Here is a 16313-nt window from a genome sequence, read left to right on the forward strand (position 1 = left end):
CTGAGCTCTTGTCCATCCGGGCGATCCGTCATGCAGGGCAGACGATGATGTTTGTTTTCGGGCCGGTGTTTATGGAAGCAATGAAAAGAGAACGCAACAGAAGCCTGATGGAGTAATCGCAGCAAGACAAGGAGGAGCAGGGAGGGTGAGTTGCGTGCCCGCCACACTAGCTAGAATAAGCGAGCGCAGTGGCTGACAGTGCCTTGGGGGGCCTAACTAGTTTCCCTCTTAAGGGCCTGCAGGCGGTAAGGCACCTAAACAGGGGGCGCTGGGGGGCACCGATAGACTTGATAATAGGCTTATTCTTAGCGGCTGACACGCGAGATCCTTATGGAAATAGTACTGGCGGCACTCCATCAGGCAACCCTGATACCAAGTACGAGGTAATAACGCAACAATGATTTATGCTACCTCATAGCTGTCGCATAAAACAGTGAGTATTAAGCAGCATATGAGCCCCAGCGTACAAGTATCTCGTCTTCACTCCCTGTAGCTCACAATCTTACCAAACGTGTCGGCCATGCCCCAGATGCCCGATCGCAGACAGGTCAACTGCACAATCTGCGAGTGGTCCACAAACTGGTTGACATCAATGCCGAATTCGCGGACATACCAGTTGAAGACCGGAGGATCCGCGGCCTCAAACATGACCTTCTCCTGGGGCAGGTCGCGCAAGATTGCCTGGATCACGTCCGTTCGCCAGCTCTTGACGTTCTCAGTGATGCCCTCGCTCTCAATCATCATCCTCTCGACGCCCGCTTCGATGAACTTCTTGCCTAGATTGATCACTTTACTGGGGTCGGATGTGCCCGTGGCTTCCAGATCTTCTACTGCCGTGTCACCACCTGCCCCAAACTGGATGCCTAATTCAGGCTTCCCCTTCATGCCCATGCTATGCACCTTGTCAACCAGCCGTAGCCAGTTGTCAGGCGGGAAGGACAGGAACCCCGACGAGATCTCAATCACGCCGAATCCCAGATCCTTGCATTTCCGCAGGTACTTCTCTACCGTGGTGTTGGAGTCGGGCTGGGTCAAGATGTGCTCCATCCACCCGCCTGTGCTGACATACACATCATGTTCGTGGGCGAGGTCAATCAGCTCTCGCACTCTCTCCTCAGGCATCATCGAGAAGCTCGCTCCGGCGAATTTGAGTCCATCAACATGGTATCCCATGGTTTCCAGCACATCCTGCAGATGACGCTTTCCATACGACGAGTAGTATGGGCCCCGTATCTCAGTCACGCCTTTATTGCGAGGCTTGGGCGTGCGGGGGTTGTGCCGTATGAAACCAAATCCATTCTCTTTGTCTTGAGGTAGCGTTTGCACCTGACTCTTGAACCGGACACGTAGACAGTAGGCGGTGAGCTTGTGGTGCCTGTGGGAGCAACAGGGCCGGTCTAGTAGCTTTTGGGAGCAATCTCGTCACGCTCTTCGTTGCCATTGTGAGAGTTAGAAATGGGCTTCCACTCGATTTTCTTACCGGAACATATAGGCGTCTGTCGATGTGAAGTTTGCCCGAAAGTTGAATTCTCGTGGCTGAAGGGAGTTAAGTGCTGTCATTCTTGTCCACAGTGAGCCCATCTCGCTGGAGGCTTAGGGATCCATTGACATCAGGGTCATGTCGAACCCGGTACTTACCACGCAACTCTCCCACTCCTGAGACCGATGGCAGACCATAAAGGTACCGGTAAAGAGGACCATCGTTTCCTAAACGGACTACAGGCCAATGATCGGACGTGATATCCGGAGGCATGACGCAAGGCTCGTCCTGAACCGTACCTTGACATCTCAATCGAGCACCGTGTATCATGATAGAATTCTCTATGAGCGGCAAAATGTCAGAATAACTTGGAAAAGTCAAGTTTGACCCGTGTTTACAGGGGTGGCTTAAGGCACTGGACATTCGGGTCAACGGAAACGAAAGGGAAGCCAGTCTTGTGCAGCAGACGCACCTCGGAATATAATAGAAAAGACTGGACGGCAATTGATCAAACCTCTGGACTATTACAATATAAAGTACCAAGTCTGTCGTTAGACGTCTTTCATATGGTAGAGATGAGCACGGAAGGAGAAAGGGTAGGTATCGAGCTGGGAGAACAGAAGGGGGCGGCAGGGGGCGGATGGTAAATGTAGAACTCCCTTCCCTAGATCTTGATCACGGTGACAGCCCACGTTGGCACAATTCAAGTTTTCCCAGACTCTTCTCCAACCGTGTACCCTCTCGCAACACCCGTCCTTCCTTCCTCAATGACGCTGCCCGCCTCTGCCTCATCTTCCTCGTATTTGACCTCAAAATCGCTGCCCAAGCCGCGCCAAGTACGTTTCTGCGCGAGATATTCAGCGGCCGGGGAGGCGACACCGCCCACAGTAATCATGGCGCCGCTCGATCGTTTGGTCAGTGCAGTCGAAGGCCGCAAAGCGTTGGAATTGGAGTCCGGGTTAGACATGGACGAAATTGGCCGTCGAGATCTCTGCATCGGCCGTGTGCGGGAGACATATCTGCCCGTTCGAAGGTCGAACTCGGGCGGCTCGGACTCTGATTCGGAATCCGGGTCAAGCTCGCCTTCGCGGTTCTCGTTTGCATCGGCATATCCATTCGAAGTTTCAGCCTGTCCATCTTCATTCTCCTTCCGCCTCTCTACATCCTCCAACACCCCCTGGAAGTCACCCCTCCACTGCCCAGTCCATACCCTCTGCTCATCCCCCTTCAAAACCATCTCCAACTCGAATGGCGTAATAATCGGTCTATAAAACTCCTTACTGTCCACCAGCGAACTCTCCCAGCACCCAATCACCACCCACCCTCCGATCTCGGAGAAATTTGCGAGTTTTGAGGGATTAAGTTTGCCGACAACAAAGAGGTACGACTTTTTGCCCGCGTTGGAGATGAGGGATTGAATGTGGGACAGAACGGACAGGTAATTCTTGACAGACAGCGTGTTGACTAGGATCCCCCAAGTCGGGACGGTGGTAAGGGAGGTCACGAGGGCGTAGCGGCGGCGGAGAAGTTGAGCCGTTGACGTCTCCACAGCGGAAGAGCTAGCTGTAAAATTCGAAGGGGAGTGTATGGTGTTGGTGGGATAGACTCTTATGCTGGCCATACGGGATTGGAGTGTCAAGAGCAGGGACGTAGGTGGGTCGGAGATATGGAAGAGACTCCATTCTGACAAGGATGAAGGGTTTTCTATCACCGAAGGTGGAACTGTCCGATTCGGGATTAATGAAGACGGATCGTGGACAATTGAAGCAGCAAATAAGTTCGAGTAACCCGCTTTTTGTAGCTTTTCGAAGAGTGGCTGTACATGCGCAGCGTAAGGGACGTCAGCTGTTAAAGCCACCTTTGCCTCCTGATCCGGAAACGCTGTCTGGAAAGACGTGACCACATCGTCCGCTTCTAGATCCATCGTAGTGAAGATGTGCAATACAGGTAATCTTGCAGTTGGCGATAAACAAGCCCTGCCATAGTGGACGACGGCGTCTGCGTCGACATGCTCAGCAGCAATCTCATCCACACAGCAGGAGCCATAGGAGGTATCGCCCAGTATAGTGAGCATGACCGATTTCGTGTTGATAGAAAGTCCAGACAAATCGGGATCCTCTGGAGTTGGAGTTCCATTGCTTGTGCCATTTGTGTGCATTCCAGCTGGTGTCCTTGCCTGTTCTTGCAGTCCCCTGGCCAAAAGTTGGTAGACTCTTGCTGAATGGGGGAGCATCTGGTCAGGAAATTGCAGTGCCACACGCCTCCATCTTCGCTGCTTGATTTCGTTGATCGTCCTTTTAATCTCGTACCTTGTCTTGAATTGCTCGTCGGACAAATTCTCTAGTGGACGCCGTGCAGATTCCGGAAGAGGCTCATCTAGGATATGTGTGTCGGGCGTAGAGAGTACAGGCGGCGCCGTAAGTTCATCCGCCATCCTGCCGAGGCGGCAAGCTCGCCGTATTGCCGTACCTACCACAGGGAAACACCTTAGGATCGTTGGATTTAATAGTTGACAAGGATACAGAGTGTGACTGCCAGGGGGAAAGGCGCGAGAAGAAAACCTCGCGGAGAAACGAAGCTAGCTTGGTGTCGAGTGTGCCGACCGTGCCGCTTTTACGAATTGTCAGCCTAAACCTTGGCAGTGGTTCAGGGTTAGCAGCCTCGTCAAAGCCATGTCTTGCAAGGTCCTGGTAGCCAGTCTGTAATTGCCTTCATTGATAATAGAATATAGTGGAGAATGGCTTTGAAACCCTTTCTCACAAGTGCAAAGTATGCAACTTCAGAAATGTCTTGGCACTATATTTGCTTAGTCATCAGCACCTGATGCCATCGATTTTCGAAGCTTTCTTTGGGATCTCTCGACAAAACTCCCACCACTCTGCCATTCAACGGCTGCTCGCATCCACCATGTCTGTCCTTCTTGAAATGTACCATGCTACTCAAGCATGCGCCAGCGTCTATCTGGCCTTGCTATCTGCCATTGCAATCTACAACCTCCGTCAATGGGAGCCACAAACTGAAAGCGCATCACGCTACTCGAACACGGCTACGCGACAGCTTCACAAAACCAGAACCACACAGGCTAGTGGTGTGCTAGCTGTAAGTTGCTGAAGAAATCCCACTCTCCTGCCATGTCAGACACTGATAGGGATGGGCTCAGACTCTATCCTCGTTGGTGTCGTCGGTAATTCTCGTTGTCGCCGTATCATCCGGTCGGAACACCAAGCCATTCTTGCTCAGTGCCGCCAATGCCGGCGGCCTTTTCCTGGCATACAACCACATTGGGAATTTCTGGCGTAGCAGAGCCACAGTACCCCTAGCATCCCGATACAATGAAGGAATCAGATCAACGCGGCAGATGTTGCAAGCTCTAGGGGTATTGATGGTGAGCTGGGCAGCATCGACGGTGATATATCTGTTCCGAGCAATTATGTACTGACAAGAAGCGGGATCTCATCTCTCAGCTCTGGTATGAGGGTTTGTCAGCTTGATGAACTCATCCTGCAGGCCCTTCGGATAAAGGCCTAGACGCGACTGCTCGCCAGCCCTTTGGGCTCCTCCAGACGGTGGGGTAATTGGGCACAGGGTTGAAATTTGGGTGTATCTCCCGGCATTGCCCCACGAAAGCTTGAGCAGCAAGATCCCTTTTCCGATGCCTACGCATATGAGACGCGGTTGATTCCGTTGCGCTCACTGCGGACAAAATACTCCGCGCTGCGGGGCCTATTTCTAACAAAACCTACTCGCTTCAACTCCCTCCCCATCAGACCTCCCTGTAACTTTGGGTTGCCGCCCTCGAGCCTCACTGACAATTGACTCTGCGGACTTTTTGTGTCTAACGCAATCGACTCTCATCTCAATCAGACCTCAATGGATCCTTTCGAGTATAACGCCAACCCAGGCCGCGTGGTTTTTGGGAAAGGCAGTATCCAAAAGCTCCCAGATGAAATCAGACGTCTGGGCTTCAAGTCACCACTCATCCTCTCTACTCCCCAGCAAGTCAGTCAGGCAGAAGACCTGGCCAAGATCCTTACCGCCGCGTCGATTGAGCCCGCCGGCACTTACACGAACGCTACCATGCACACTCCTTCCCACATCACGGAAGAAGCCATGGCTTATATTCAATCCAAGGCCGCAGACTGTGTCGTCTCAATAGGAGGAGGATCAACAACAGGACTGGGCAAGGCGATCTCAGTCCGCACCGGTCTACACCATATTTGCATTCCAACCACCTACGCCGGAAGTGAAATGACACCCATCCTGGGCGAAACGCAGGATGGTCGCAAAGCCACGCGGACAGACCCCAAGATCCTCCCTGGCACGGTCATCTACGATGTCGATTTGACCATGACCCTCCCGGCGTCTCTCAGCGCCACGTCAGGAGTCAACGCTATCGCCCACGCCGTCGAAGCGCTCTACGCAAAGAATAAAAACCCAATCATCTCCCTCCTCGCCCTCGAGGGCACCAAGGCCCTCGCCGAATCCCTCCCGGAAATCATCCAGAACCCTCAGTCCCAGCCCGCTCGTGAAAAGGCACAGTACGGCGCCTGGCTATGCGGCGTCTGTCTCGGCTCCTCCTCAATGGCCCTGCACCATAAACTCTGCCACACGCTCGGCGGCTCCTTCAATCTCCCTCACGCCGAAACCCACACGATCGTCCTTCCCCACGCCCTGTCCTACAACGCCCCCGCTATCCCGGACGCCATGGAGAAACTCGCCGCCGCACTCCCCGGCAGCGAAGGCGACGCCATCAAAGGGCTGAACATCCTGCTTGAGAAGTTGCAGGTGAAGCGCGCCCTGAAGGATTTCGGCATGAAGGAGGAGGATATTGACAAGGCCGCTGAGATTGCGGTGAGCAATCAGTATCCTAACCCGAGGAAGGTGGAAAAGGAGCCGATTAGAGAGCTGATCAGGCGAGCGTGGGCCGGGGAGCCGGCCAGGGCGGATTTATAGAGAAAGCGAATGGATCCAATGTGGTGGTTGCGGCTGCAGTCGTGAGTTTGGCAGACTACATATAAAATGGCCGATGTCTAAGCCCCAAAGTATCTATGTGTGTGCATATTGTGACCCGGCCTCGTCTATGCTCATGTCATGTTTGTTCCATCCTTCGGAATATTCCGAGCGTGCCATACATTCACCCATCCAGCCATCTGTTCCCTGTTAGATCAACTGTACTACCGACCCATGTGTGACAGGTCCATGCCATTTTGGGGTGGATGATCTCAATCTTCGTGTCGCAACCGTACCTTTTTGTCTATAGCCCGCTCCCAAACAAAAACCTCCAGCACCATGCGATGCGACGCGGTGGGCGCGGACCCGTCCCCACCGCTGCGGTATATGGAGCCTTAGACACACCACTTTTTTTTGGCTCTTCCATGTCTTCCTCGCATCCATCCATTAGCGCTGCTCACTCCTCCGCTGCTGCGTTGACGATCCCATTGCCATGAACATTCCCATTCCCGTGCCCAACTACATGCTTCCTTCTCTCTTGCTCCTCTTTTCCCGGCTCGGGGATCCAGCGGCTGATAACCGTAAAGCCTAGCGCCAACAGCACCATCAAGATCCAAATCACATGGCCGCCGAGCACGCGGCTCCGCACGCTCGCCGCGAACAGACTGGCAAACAGCGCGGGAGAGAAGGCCCTTATCCCGCTCACCAGCGTCAGCGCCACGGCGTTGAGGGTTCCGAGCACCTCGGGGCCGGGGGAGACGTCGTTTAAGACGAGCTGGATGGCGGTGAAGGACATGGCGACGCCGGATCCAATGGTGAGGGAGATGGGGGCCACGGTCCAGAACGCCGCCATCACGCGGTACCGCAGCAGCAGGTTGCAGACGGGGTATAAGGCGAAGAAGAAGGGGTAGGCGGTCGCGCAGAGGACCATGACCCTCTTCGTGCCCCAGCGGGCCTGGAGCCATGGGAATGCGATGAGCAGCCAGAGCGACTGGGACAGGCCGCCAAGACCCATGAAGAGCGAGATGAGGAAGGGCGAGAAGCCAAACCCGCCTAGGTGAACCGGAGTGAAGAAAAACACTGGGATGATGGCCGTATAGGAGAAGGCCAGAAGCATGATGTGCGCGTAGATGTACAGAGTTATCGGCACGTTCGGGGAGCGGAGGAGGGTTAGGATAGACATTTCTTTTCCGGAGTCGCTAGACGCCTTCTTCGGGGAGCGCACGAGTGTCTAGGAGCAAAGAACTTATCGTGAGCTTTTGGCCACGCCAGGCGGAGGAATAATGTTAAAAGAGACGAAAGTCAGCTCACTTCTTTGACACCCATTGCGCTGGTGACCGTTGCCACCAGGCCGATTGAGCCTGTCACAAACGTGGGTAGTGCATATGGGTACTCGCGGAAGAACTTGATGTGTCCAAACACAGACGGATATTCCGTCGCTGGACTAGCGAGCGCGCCTCCTGGGCAGGGTTGTCAGTAGGCCCGCGGAGGGTTGGACTTTCATGTAACGAGGGCAGCATACCGAGCAAGGGACCGAGAAAGATGCCTAGGTTTCCTGTGAAGGCGAAGAAGCTGAATGCTCTAGCCTGGGTTTTGTGTGTGCTGTTCTCGGTGATCATCGTTCGAATGGTCCTGCACACATGCCTTTAGTGACAGGTGCTTAGAAGACATGACGGAATGAACTTACACAATCGTCCCGGCGAAGAGGCCGGCGAAGCATCGAAACACGATCATCTGCCATATCGTCTTGCTCAGTCCGAAGACGGCGGTTGCCACAGCCACGCCGCCCAACGAGCCGACCAGAACTGGTTTTCTTCCAAAATGGTCGGCGGCTTTGCCCCAGGGAATCATAAGCAGCATTTGCGTCAGTGAAAACAACGACTCCTGTGTGCATATGTCAATCAATTGCACTCGCGAGTTATCCAGAAAACGGTATGGACCCACGATCAATCCACTGTAGAACCCAACATCCGTCTCAGCAACTTCTCCAGTGTCCCATATCATCTGATTGACGAAAGGAAAGATGCAGAAGAAGGCGACGGGTTCGACCAGGCGCGCGAAGCAGAGGAGGAGGATTTGATCCTTGGGCAGCGGCCTGTCTTCTCCCTTGCCGTTGGCGCCATTGGCGACTTGATTCTCGTGGTCATCATCGTCGTCCTCACGGGAAGTAGGTTGGTCAGCTGACGGAGCAAGTAAGGCGGTTGTTTCGTCGACTCGAGCGTCGGTGTTGTCTTGAGTGATGTCTGCCGCGGGCATAATGGATGTAAAGAACGCCTAGAAGAGTAGAAGATGATATACCTATTCGAATATACTCCGTACCAAACGATCGACCATTGCCGAAATATTCTTGTCTGTTGATTGATTGGTGTCAGATGGAGGACACGGGGTCGTGAGGTGCCGCGGCGCCCACTAGAGACGCTGTTTAATTAGGGTTCTCGGTAAACATGCCCCAAACCTGCCTAAACCTGCCCACCTGCCTAAACCCTGTTGCCCCAGAGGCGCCTAAGCCCCCTTAAGCACCCTCTACACCCTCCAATGGGCCAACTGCGCCCGGGAGATTTGTCCACACAGTGACACAGCTCTCTCCAACTTTTCAGTCTCCAATTCGACGCTGTCACTGAAGAAAGCTTCAGTCAACGCAGTTGTACGCAACGACAAGGGGGAAACACCTTCCCGGCCATGCCTTGATTGTCACTCAAACCATGTTCGACACCATTTGTACACTCCCTGTCCAGTCCGACATCTTTGCTCAAGTCGTTCATCCCACCCAGCCATTGTTCGCGATCGGCTTGTCTTCGGGGCATGTGCACGCATACAAGCTCCCCTCCGACTCCGAAGTCATTGAGGATACCTCCGAGGACAGTACCTCGCCGCCTCTCCAAACGACGAATTCTGTCAATGGCTCAATAGTACCTTCCTTACGCAGAGCTTCTACTGCCAGCCTCTCCGAGAGCGGCCTCGGCTCAATCGATACATTGTGGACCACCAGGAGACACAAAGGGTCATGTCGATGTCTTGCATTCAGCCATGATGGAGAAATATGCTATTCGGCAGGGATGGACGGTCTGGTAAAAGCATTTTATACAGACACGGGCAAGGTTATCAGCAAAATTACAATACCTCAAAGCGTTGGACTGGAAGATGTTGATGGGCCGACGGTCCTGCACGCCCTGTCACCGCAAGCCCTGCTGCTAGGCACTGATTCTGGGAAATTATACCTACAAGACCTGAGACAAGACGGAAAGGAAATTGTGTCCCAATGCAGCCAAACATGGACACCTCACGGCGACGAACATATAAATGCCCTTGTTCCGTTGCCCGTGAGTGAGACCAGCACAAGTGGATTCTCCAAACAGTGGGTTAGTGTAGGTGGGACTACACTTGCAGTGACAGATCTTCGTAAGGGAACTATCGCAACAAGTGAAGATCAGGAGATCGAATTGACGAGTCTGGCCATGGTCCGTGGCCTCAAAAAGGGGGGGACCAGCGTGGGCGAGAAAGTCCTCGTTGGTCAAAGTGATGGTGTTGTAAGTTTATGGGAGAGAGGGGTATGGGGGGATCTCGACGAAAGAATTGTGGTTGAACGAGCCGGGCTCAGCGTGGATAGTTTGGCTGAAGTGCCTTTCGGCTTTGGAGGAGGGAAACTGAAGATGAACGAAAAGCTTGTCGCCGTGGGCCTTGAGGATGGCCGGGTTCGATTCATGAGAATCGGTCGCAACGGGGTCTTGACCAAAATGGACGCCAAACACGATGAAATCGACGGTGTTGTGGCTGTTGGCTTCGATATTGAAGGGCGAATGGTTACTAGCGGGGGCCAGACTGTTAAAGTGTGGACAGAGGCAAAAGGGCTTCCGGGTGGTGGACGGAGTGCTGCGGCGAAGCATGGGATGTCCTCCTCTGACGACGATGTCGATGAATCCGATTCAGATGAAAGCAGCGATGAGGACGGTCAGTCAAAGCCGAAGCGAAAAAAGAGAAAGAGAAACAAGGGAAAGGATAAATCCGGGGGCAAGGCGTTGGACTTCTCTCTATGACGAAGGCTTGGATCAAACACAAAAAGGGCAATGGCGTTCGGCGAGATGTGTACTGATACCTCAAGTTATGGTACTATCACACCCAGAAGGAAAGCTTTGCTCAAGTCTGGAGTTGTTGCTTGGAGCGACGGATTGCATGTATCGATACTGCAAGTCGATATGGGTCGGAAAAAAGTGATGATCATGCTTCAGCTATTTGGGATACTCTATCATGCGGTCTTGAGTCGAGATAAATTGCATACCTAGGTATATAAGGTACTATGAGAAGCATAGTAGGATTGGGAGCCACGAGGCTCGACAGATGATGAGGGCTAGCCCAAATCGGGCCATTCAGCCTCGTCGCCCTTAGCCGAGGCAGATCACGGATTCGTCATCAATTGGACACGTTCCCGATAAAGATCGAGCTTCGCCCGAATTGTTTTTCTCATCCGCCCCTTAGTATAGATAATTCGTTCCGGTCCCTGTCTAGGGCTTGTCACACATCGCCAAATGACATCCAGGTCATCTTTACTTCCAGGTGCCCTCGAGTGGAGGCTCGTGCTCGCGGGCACCTGCCTCTTCTCGGTCGGAGTTATTGCGGGAGGGCTCTGGAACAAGAAGAAAGCTTCTACAGCGCGATCGCCGAGAGTCACAGTACTGCCCAAACTGTCACCAGAGGAGATTGCATCAATCCCGTATCCTCCAGATGTGCTCCCTGGGGCACGCGATGTCGATTCGCCTTACGGCTCGATCAGGGTGTACGAGTTCGGCCCGGAGGATGGGCGAAAAGTCCTTCTGGTTCATGGCATCAGCACTCCTGCGATCGCGCTGGGAGCTGTTGCCCACGCCCTAGTGGACAACGGATGTCGTGTCATGCTCTTCGACCTTTTCGGGCGAGGTTATTCCGACAACCCTGAAGACTTGCCTCACGACATTCGACTCTTCACGACTCAAATACTGCTTGTGCTGGCCTCGTCTGCCTTGTCTTGGACGGGCAAGGACTCTGGCAAATTCTCTTTGATCGGCTACTCCCTTGGCGGCGGGATTGCTACGACATTCGCATCATACTTCCCCAACTTGATCGACAGCTTGATCCTATTTGCGCCGGCGGGAATCTTGAGACCTTATCATATTAGCAGGACGAGTCACATCATCTATTCCGAGGGCCTTATCCCGGAGTCGCTGTTACAGCGTCTGGTCAGAAAGCGGCTGCGAAGGCCGATGGCCACACCCTTGAAGAAGCCAGTAGACAAAGACAACATGGTTGACGCAACAGAGGCAGTGGCGGCTGAAGTCAACCTTGAAGCCAATTCTCAAGCCGTTCTCTCAAAGATCCGTCCTCATGTCACTGTTGAAAAGACAGTCATCTATCAATTGGACAACTATCCCAGCTTCGTCGCTGCATTTATGTCCAGCATTCGTTATGGCCCTGTGCGGTATCAACATGACCGTTGGCGAATCGTTGGGGAGCATTTGAGCCGCGAGAACGAAGAGAAGGGCACGCAGAAGAAGGTGCTAGTTGTATTGGGTGCCAACGACCCCATCATCATCCAAAAAGAGGTCGAGGAAGATGCAACGGAAGTGCTTTCGGGCAATGTAGAATTTGCCGTCTTCGACGCAGGACACGAAGTCCCGGTCACGAAAGGCGACCAGATAGTCGCCCAAATCATGGATTTTTGGCAAAGGACGGATTGAAGAGTGAGCCACCACCAGGCATCACAGATTCCTGCGTTGCATTGTATCCAATGGACTGGGAGCCTCTCAGAAGATTGCAGGGAAAGACGAGAGACCAATAGATTTAGAACTGACAGAAGATGAGTCATAGATGATAGATATCGTTTGCTTTTGAGGTAGATTGCCGTCAGTTCTTTTGATCCCGTCCTGCGTTGCTGAAGGATAAAACAAATAAGAACTTATGTACTTGGTAGGTACAGTGCGTCGAGAATGTTGCCCAGCCTATTAGAAGCAGCCTCGTCCAGCCTCGCCAGTGGCTGGAGTACCGTTCCGGGGCCACCCGCTCCCTCCGCGCGGAATTATCCCCTTTTCGCCTTGTAGCCTCGCTAGGCACGGAGTAGGTACCTTGCAGGTTCTCGGTCCAACACCCCGTCCACGCGACATCCTAACGCGTGGTCGAGTCTCACCCTCCTCCTTCCTCCTTCCTCCTTGCTCCTTACTCCTCCTGAGCTTCAACCTTTGCCCTACTGCTTTGTCCTTTTTCCTCTCCACTCATCTTCTTGCCCTGTCGTATACTGTAGTTACTCACAGCCAACCAGCGTCATGCGGTATACCTCTGCCTCCCGAATAATCTTTGCATCTGTTACTTCATCCATGTATCTCAGCAGCCCCGCCATCGTGTCTTCTGAGCTGTCGCAACGCCCGATACTATCTCCGAATTTGTTCTTGGCTGGGATCCGCCTGAGGACGGCCTGGACTGTTGACCTGCGCCCGAGCAAAATGAAGTCCATGACGTTGCTAGAGCTTCCGTAGAGGAAGACGTCCACCATGTCTCCTCCTTCTCGAGCCTTTCCGGTACAGGAGCTTTTCGAGTCGATCCGGTTGATTCTGTATCCTGTCAGTTCTCCTGTGAGTCTATCCATCATCTCCGAGCTTGCCTCAATGTCTGCGCCATGATTTGAATACGAAAGGTAGCGAATTTACGTATTATCGTTGTGCTGGAGTTAGGTATCGAACCCAGATGTCGCTTGCGTGTGGTTCATGTTAGGCACATATGTTGGAATCTCTTGGAAAACCGGGAACCGCATCCCTCCCACCCAGGTATTTATACGTTTCCGGGTGTTGTAGGCTTCGCCTCCGCCGCCATACACTTTTCAGCTTTCGCATCCTCTTCAAGGGGCCTTAAATCATGCAGAAGGGCAATCTATTGGCACAAGAAGTCTGTGTCTTCGCTGAAAGGGACAGAGGGTCTTTCCCAAGTGACCTGTTTGATTTCACCCCACGCAAGGTGGGCGTTGAGTGGGCGTTACCCAGTACGTGGGCGGAAGCCTTGTGCCCGGGAGGAAGGCTGGCAAATCGCTTCATCTGCGTCAGACTCTGATTCGTCTGGAATGCACAAAGTCATCCCGTCAGTGCAGGCTCAGTCCAAGTCAGGCGACAGTTCGTAGTCACCGTGCGGGGCAAAATGTTACATCTGCGTTACAAGGACATCTTTACGAGGTTCCATCACGCAAGCTCTGCGGAAAGCAATCTTGATCAAGGCCTTACATGGGCCTGGCGAAGGTGCTGGGCACTCGGTGGACGCCAATGGTCCATCAGATGAGTCAGCCGAGACATGTACATGGTCTAATTCAGCCTGAGCAGACATCTCTTCAAGAACGATGCTCCCTCGGATTGATTGCAGACGTGTACGAAGCCAAGAATACTCATTCGATGCGTAGCTCCACCCAACCGCCCTCATCCTGGGCATTTCAGCCCGTCTGATCGGTTCTCCATCATCAGCACGATCGAGTCCCCCGATCCCACTGAAACATATCGGGAGCTGTTTCTGCTGGCCGGGACACGTTTGAGCGAACATTTGAGCGAACTCAAGAGTGGGAAGGGCATCCCGTCAGCCTAGGGGCCCCGGATATCCCCCCAGACATTACCCCGGACCACTCTGTTAGAGAACAAGCAAGGCGCAATCGATAAGCCGACTTCTTCCGACGTCGCCCAATCAGGCGACAGACCCTCGTGCGACGCAAAACACGACTAGCGAAAGTTGGACGCAAAGTATCTTCCGTTGCGAGCAAGCTTTCATGGCCTAGTTGGAAAAACAAGTTCACGACGCCTTGAGCGATATTATCGATGGTTGCGACGGAGCGAAATCTTAGTGGTAGGGAGCGTGAGCTGGTTGTACAACGACGTCAACAACGGGACATTTTGAGGCAAGGCTCAAAGCCCCCACGCCGGGCAACCAAATCAAAGACCTGATCAAGTCCGGGGTGTCTTACTTCACCCCACGAGCTCTTTAATCATTTTATCGTCCCCGTTCGAGCGGGAGGCACGATGTCTGCCAGCGCACATAGCTTGGGTCCCCCAGAAGCACTCGGTTGGCGAGAGTATTATCTGACTGAATTTGCCTCGGTGATCCGCCTCGCTGATGGAAACTCGCAGGATGCAGCTGAAGGAGGCTCTCTTGGGGATTATGGCTGATGGAGGTGAGGTCAAACTGCCTTTGGAAGGGATCTTCACTACGATAGGCAAGAGCAACCGTTCAAGTCACTAAATCAAGCCCCAAAGGAAGGTGAGTATTATTAATAGTACTAGCAAGCACAGCTCAAAAAAGTACGTTCAGTCTTCGGAAAAACAAATCCTCCGATCACCGGAATGACTATTCCGGACATGGACAGCCACCGAAGTTAACCCGATCGACATCGTTGTTTCCCCAGGTTTCCACTACAGCCAATACAGCCCAGCCCACTCTTTGCGAGCCTTACATCCGTCTCCCCCTTTGACTTCCTCTTCTTGACTGACATTACTATGACATGCTTAGACAGATGGCCCAGCAAATCCAATGAAGGAACCTCCATGAACACGCAGATTTCCGATACGCTGCCGCCTTGCCCCAGCAACCTTGTAGCAATGATGATCGATCGTGGTCGGCCCTCTTTCTCTCCCCCCGAGGATCAATGTTGGATACTGTTAATGCATGAATGAGCGGGTGCCGTCCTTGACATCTGCAGAATGTGAGTGTTTCCTCTGAATGTCAGCGACGCCCGATGCCACTTACCTTTTTGATATTCTTGAGCATCGTGCAGGAGCACTAGATCGGTAAGTTTGTCCATCTCTCCCTCAAGTCTGCGTACGACAGCTTCGTCTTTCTTCTCTTTCCCCTTTGGATCTTCCAAAGCGATTTGGCTCTTTTTCGCGTCCCTACTGCTCCTGGATGTTCGGTCGCGAGCTTCCACCAGGCGGTCGACGAGCCCGGTGTTGGAATAAATGTAACCGTCGAGCATTCCCTTTGACGGGGACATTCTGAATTCGCGTTGATGCAGCTCTGCCAGAAGAGCTCTGAAAGGCCTGAAACGCTCTGCGGCGAGGCACAAGGCTGAGTGTGGAAGTCACGTGGTAGCTGTCGAAAGGGGGGTGTTTAAGACTCTGCTCCCAACCGGCCCCTTGAGAAGTGTGCCCGCAGCTATACGGGAGTGCAGGAATCAGAAGCAACCCCTACTCTGCTCTGGTGTTTATGATATCGTGGCGAGGGAGTTGGTCCCTTCTCAATCAAGCTGCAGGCATCCTGTTAAAGGAGACTTCAAGAAACTTTAAAGCTACACCACACCACTCGTACCTGAAAATCCAAGGGGTAGGAAACGATGAGAAGCCGGACAGAGAATGGCCGATCCAAGCACGCAGCAAGTATGAAAAAGACAGATGTACCTGGTGCGAGATTCCAGTGCTGACCTTGAAGTTATATACCGAGTCCGCCTCTCCATATATCGGTCGCCTTCGAATTTAACAGTGGCGCCTGGATTCATGTTGGGATGTGGTTGAGCGATTCCCTGCTTTTTCTTTTCCTCACAGAGCTGGTCAAAGGTTCTGAAGTCCAGTCGGCCCATGCTATGGTTGGCCGAGCTTGTTGCATAAATTACATGCCAGGTAAGCCTCGAATCCACATAACTCACAAAAAAAGCGTCAAGCGACAGGTGGATCAATTACAAGAAACAGATTAGAAGGTACTAGGGTAACGAAAGAGAAAGGGACATACATCCAAGGCTAAACAGCCGCAAAATCTGCGCAGTCTCTACTATTTTTGCGTATAAACGGACGAGCCTAATGATTGTGCGCATACTTGACATGCAGCCACAAAACCTGGCGTAACCTGTGCCAACAGGCAGAATGTGGGATTGCTACCCTGTTGGTTATCCCGGTCTATT

The 16313-nt window shown here is 53.0% G+C and overlaps 9 protein-coding genes across 9 annotated transcripts; 4 read left to right on the forward strand and 5 right to left on the reverse strand.

Annotated features, from left to right (window-relative positions):
* Nucleotides 1-480: 480 nt before the first annotated feature.
* On the reverse strand, nucleotides 481-1581 carry A1O5_06104 (uncharacterized protein; the record flags this gene model as incomplete). The annotated part of the gene is made up of 2 exons (XM_007746700.1): nucleotides 481-1375; nucleotides 1481-1581. The coding sequence occupies 2 exons, from the start codon at nucleotides 1579-1581 to the stop codon at nucleotides 481-483; spliced, it is 996 nt and encodes a 331-aa protein (XP_007744890.1).
* A 602-nt stretch (nucleotides 1582-2183) lies between these two features.
* On the reverse strand, nucleotides 2184-3914 carry A1O5_06105 (uncharacterized protein; the record flags this gene model as incomplete). The annotated part of the gene is made up of 1 exon (XM_007746701.1): nucleotides 2184-3914. The coding sequence occupies one exon, from the start codon at nucleotides 3912-3914 to the stop codon at nucleotides 2184-2186; it is 1731 nt and encodes a 576-aa protein (XP_007744891.1).
* Nucleotides 3915-4387: 473 nt separating this feature from the next.
* Nucleotides 4388-4919, forward strand: A1O5_06106 (uncharacterized protein; the record flags this gene model as incomplete). Its single annotated transcript, XM_007746702.1, has 2 exons — nucleotides 4388-4579; nucleotides 4641-4919. 2 exons carry the CDS (start codon nucleotides 4388-4390, stop codon nucleotides 4917-4919), a joined length of 471 nt encoding a protein of 156 aa, XP_007744892.1.
* Nucleotides 4920-5350: 431 nt separating this feature from the next.
* A1O5_06107 (uncharacterized protein) lies at nucleotides 5351-6433 on the forward strand (the record flags this gene model as incomplete). The annotated part of the gene is made up of 1 exon (XM_007746703.1): nucleotides 5351-6433. One exon carries the CDS (start codon nucleotides 5351-5353, stop codon nucleotides 6431-6433), a length of 1083 nt encoding a protein of 360 aa, XP_007744893.1.
* Nucleotides 6434-6887: 454 nt separating this feature from the next.
* On the reverse strand, nucleotides 6888-8686 carry A1O5_06108 (uncharacterized protein; the record flags this gene model as incomplete). Its single annotated transcript, XM_007746704.1, has 5 exons — nucleotides 6888-7661; nucleotides 7742-7890; nucleotides 7953-8062; nucleotides 8118-8314; nucleotides 8375-8686. The coding sequence occupies 5 exons, from the start codon at nucleotides 8684-8686 to the stop codon at nucleotides 6888-6890; spliced, it is 1542 nt and encodes a 513-aa protein (XP_007744894.1).
* Nucleotides 8687-9132: 446 nt separating this feature from the next.
* A1O5_06109 (uncharacterized protein) lies at nucleotides 9133-10464 on the forward strand (the record flags this gene model as incomplete). The annotated part of the gene is made up of 1 exon (XM_007746705.1): nucleotides 9133-10464. One exon carries the CDS (start codon nucleotides 9133-9135, stop codon nucleotides 10462-10464), a length of 1332 nt encoding a protein of 443 aa, XP_007744895.1.
* A 489-nt stretch (nucleotides 10465-10953) lies between these two features.
* On the forward strand, nucleotides 10954-12138 carry A1O5_06110 (uncharacterized protein; the record flags this gene model as incomplete). The annotated part of the gene is made up of 1 exon (XM_007746706.1): nucleotides 10954-12138. The coding sequence occupies one exon, from the start codon at nucleotides 10954-10956 to the stop codon at nucleotides 12136-12138; it is 1185 nt and encodes a 394-aa protein (XP_007744896.1).
* Nucleotides 12139-12698: 560 nt separating this feature from the next.
* Nucleotides 12699-13040, reverse strand: A1O5_06111 (uncharacterized protein; the record flags this gene model as incomplete). Its single annotated transcript, XM_007746707.1, has 1 exon — nucleotides 12699-13040. One exon carries the CDS (start codon nucleotides 13038-13040, stop codon nucleotides 12699-12701), a length of 342 nt encoding a protein of 113 aa, XP_007744897.1.
* A 2041-nt stretch (nucleotides 13041-15081) lies between these two features.
* On the reverse strand, nucleotides 15082-15395 carry A1O5_06112 (uncharacterized protein; the record flags this gene model as incomplete). Its single annotated transcript, XM_007746708.1, has 2 exons — nucleotides 15082-15116; nucleotides 15170-15395. The coding sequence occupies 2 exons, from the start codon at nucleotides 15393-15395 to the stop codon at nucleotides 15082-15084; spliced, it is 261 nt and encodes an 86-aa protein (XP_007744898.1).
* Between the last annotated feature and the right edge of the window lie 918 nt (nucleotides 15396-16313).

This window comes from Cladophialophora psammophila, assembly GCF_000585535.1.
Source record: "Cladophialophora psammophila CBS 110553 chromosome Unknown aczJe-supercont1.8, whole genome shotgun sequence".
Classification (NCBI taxonomy): Eukaryota; Fungi; Ascomycota; class Eurotiomycetes; order Chaetothyriales; family Herpotrichiellaceae; genus Cladophialophora; species Cladophialophora psammophila.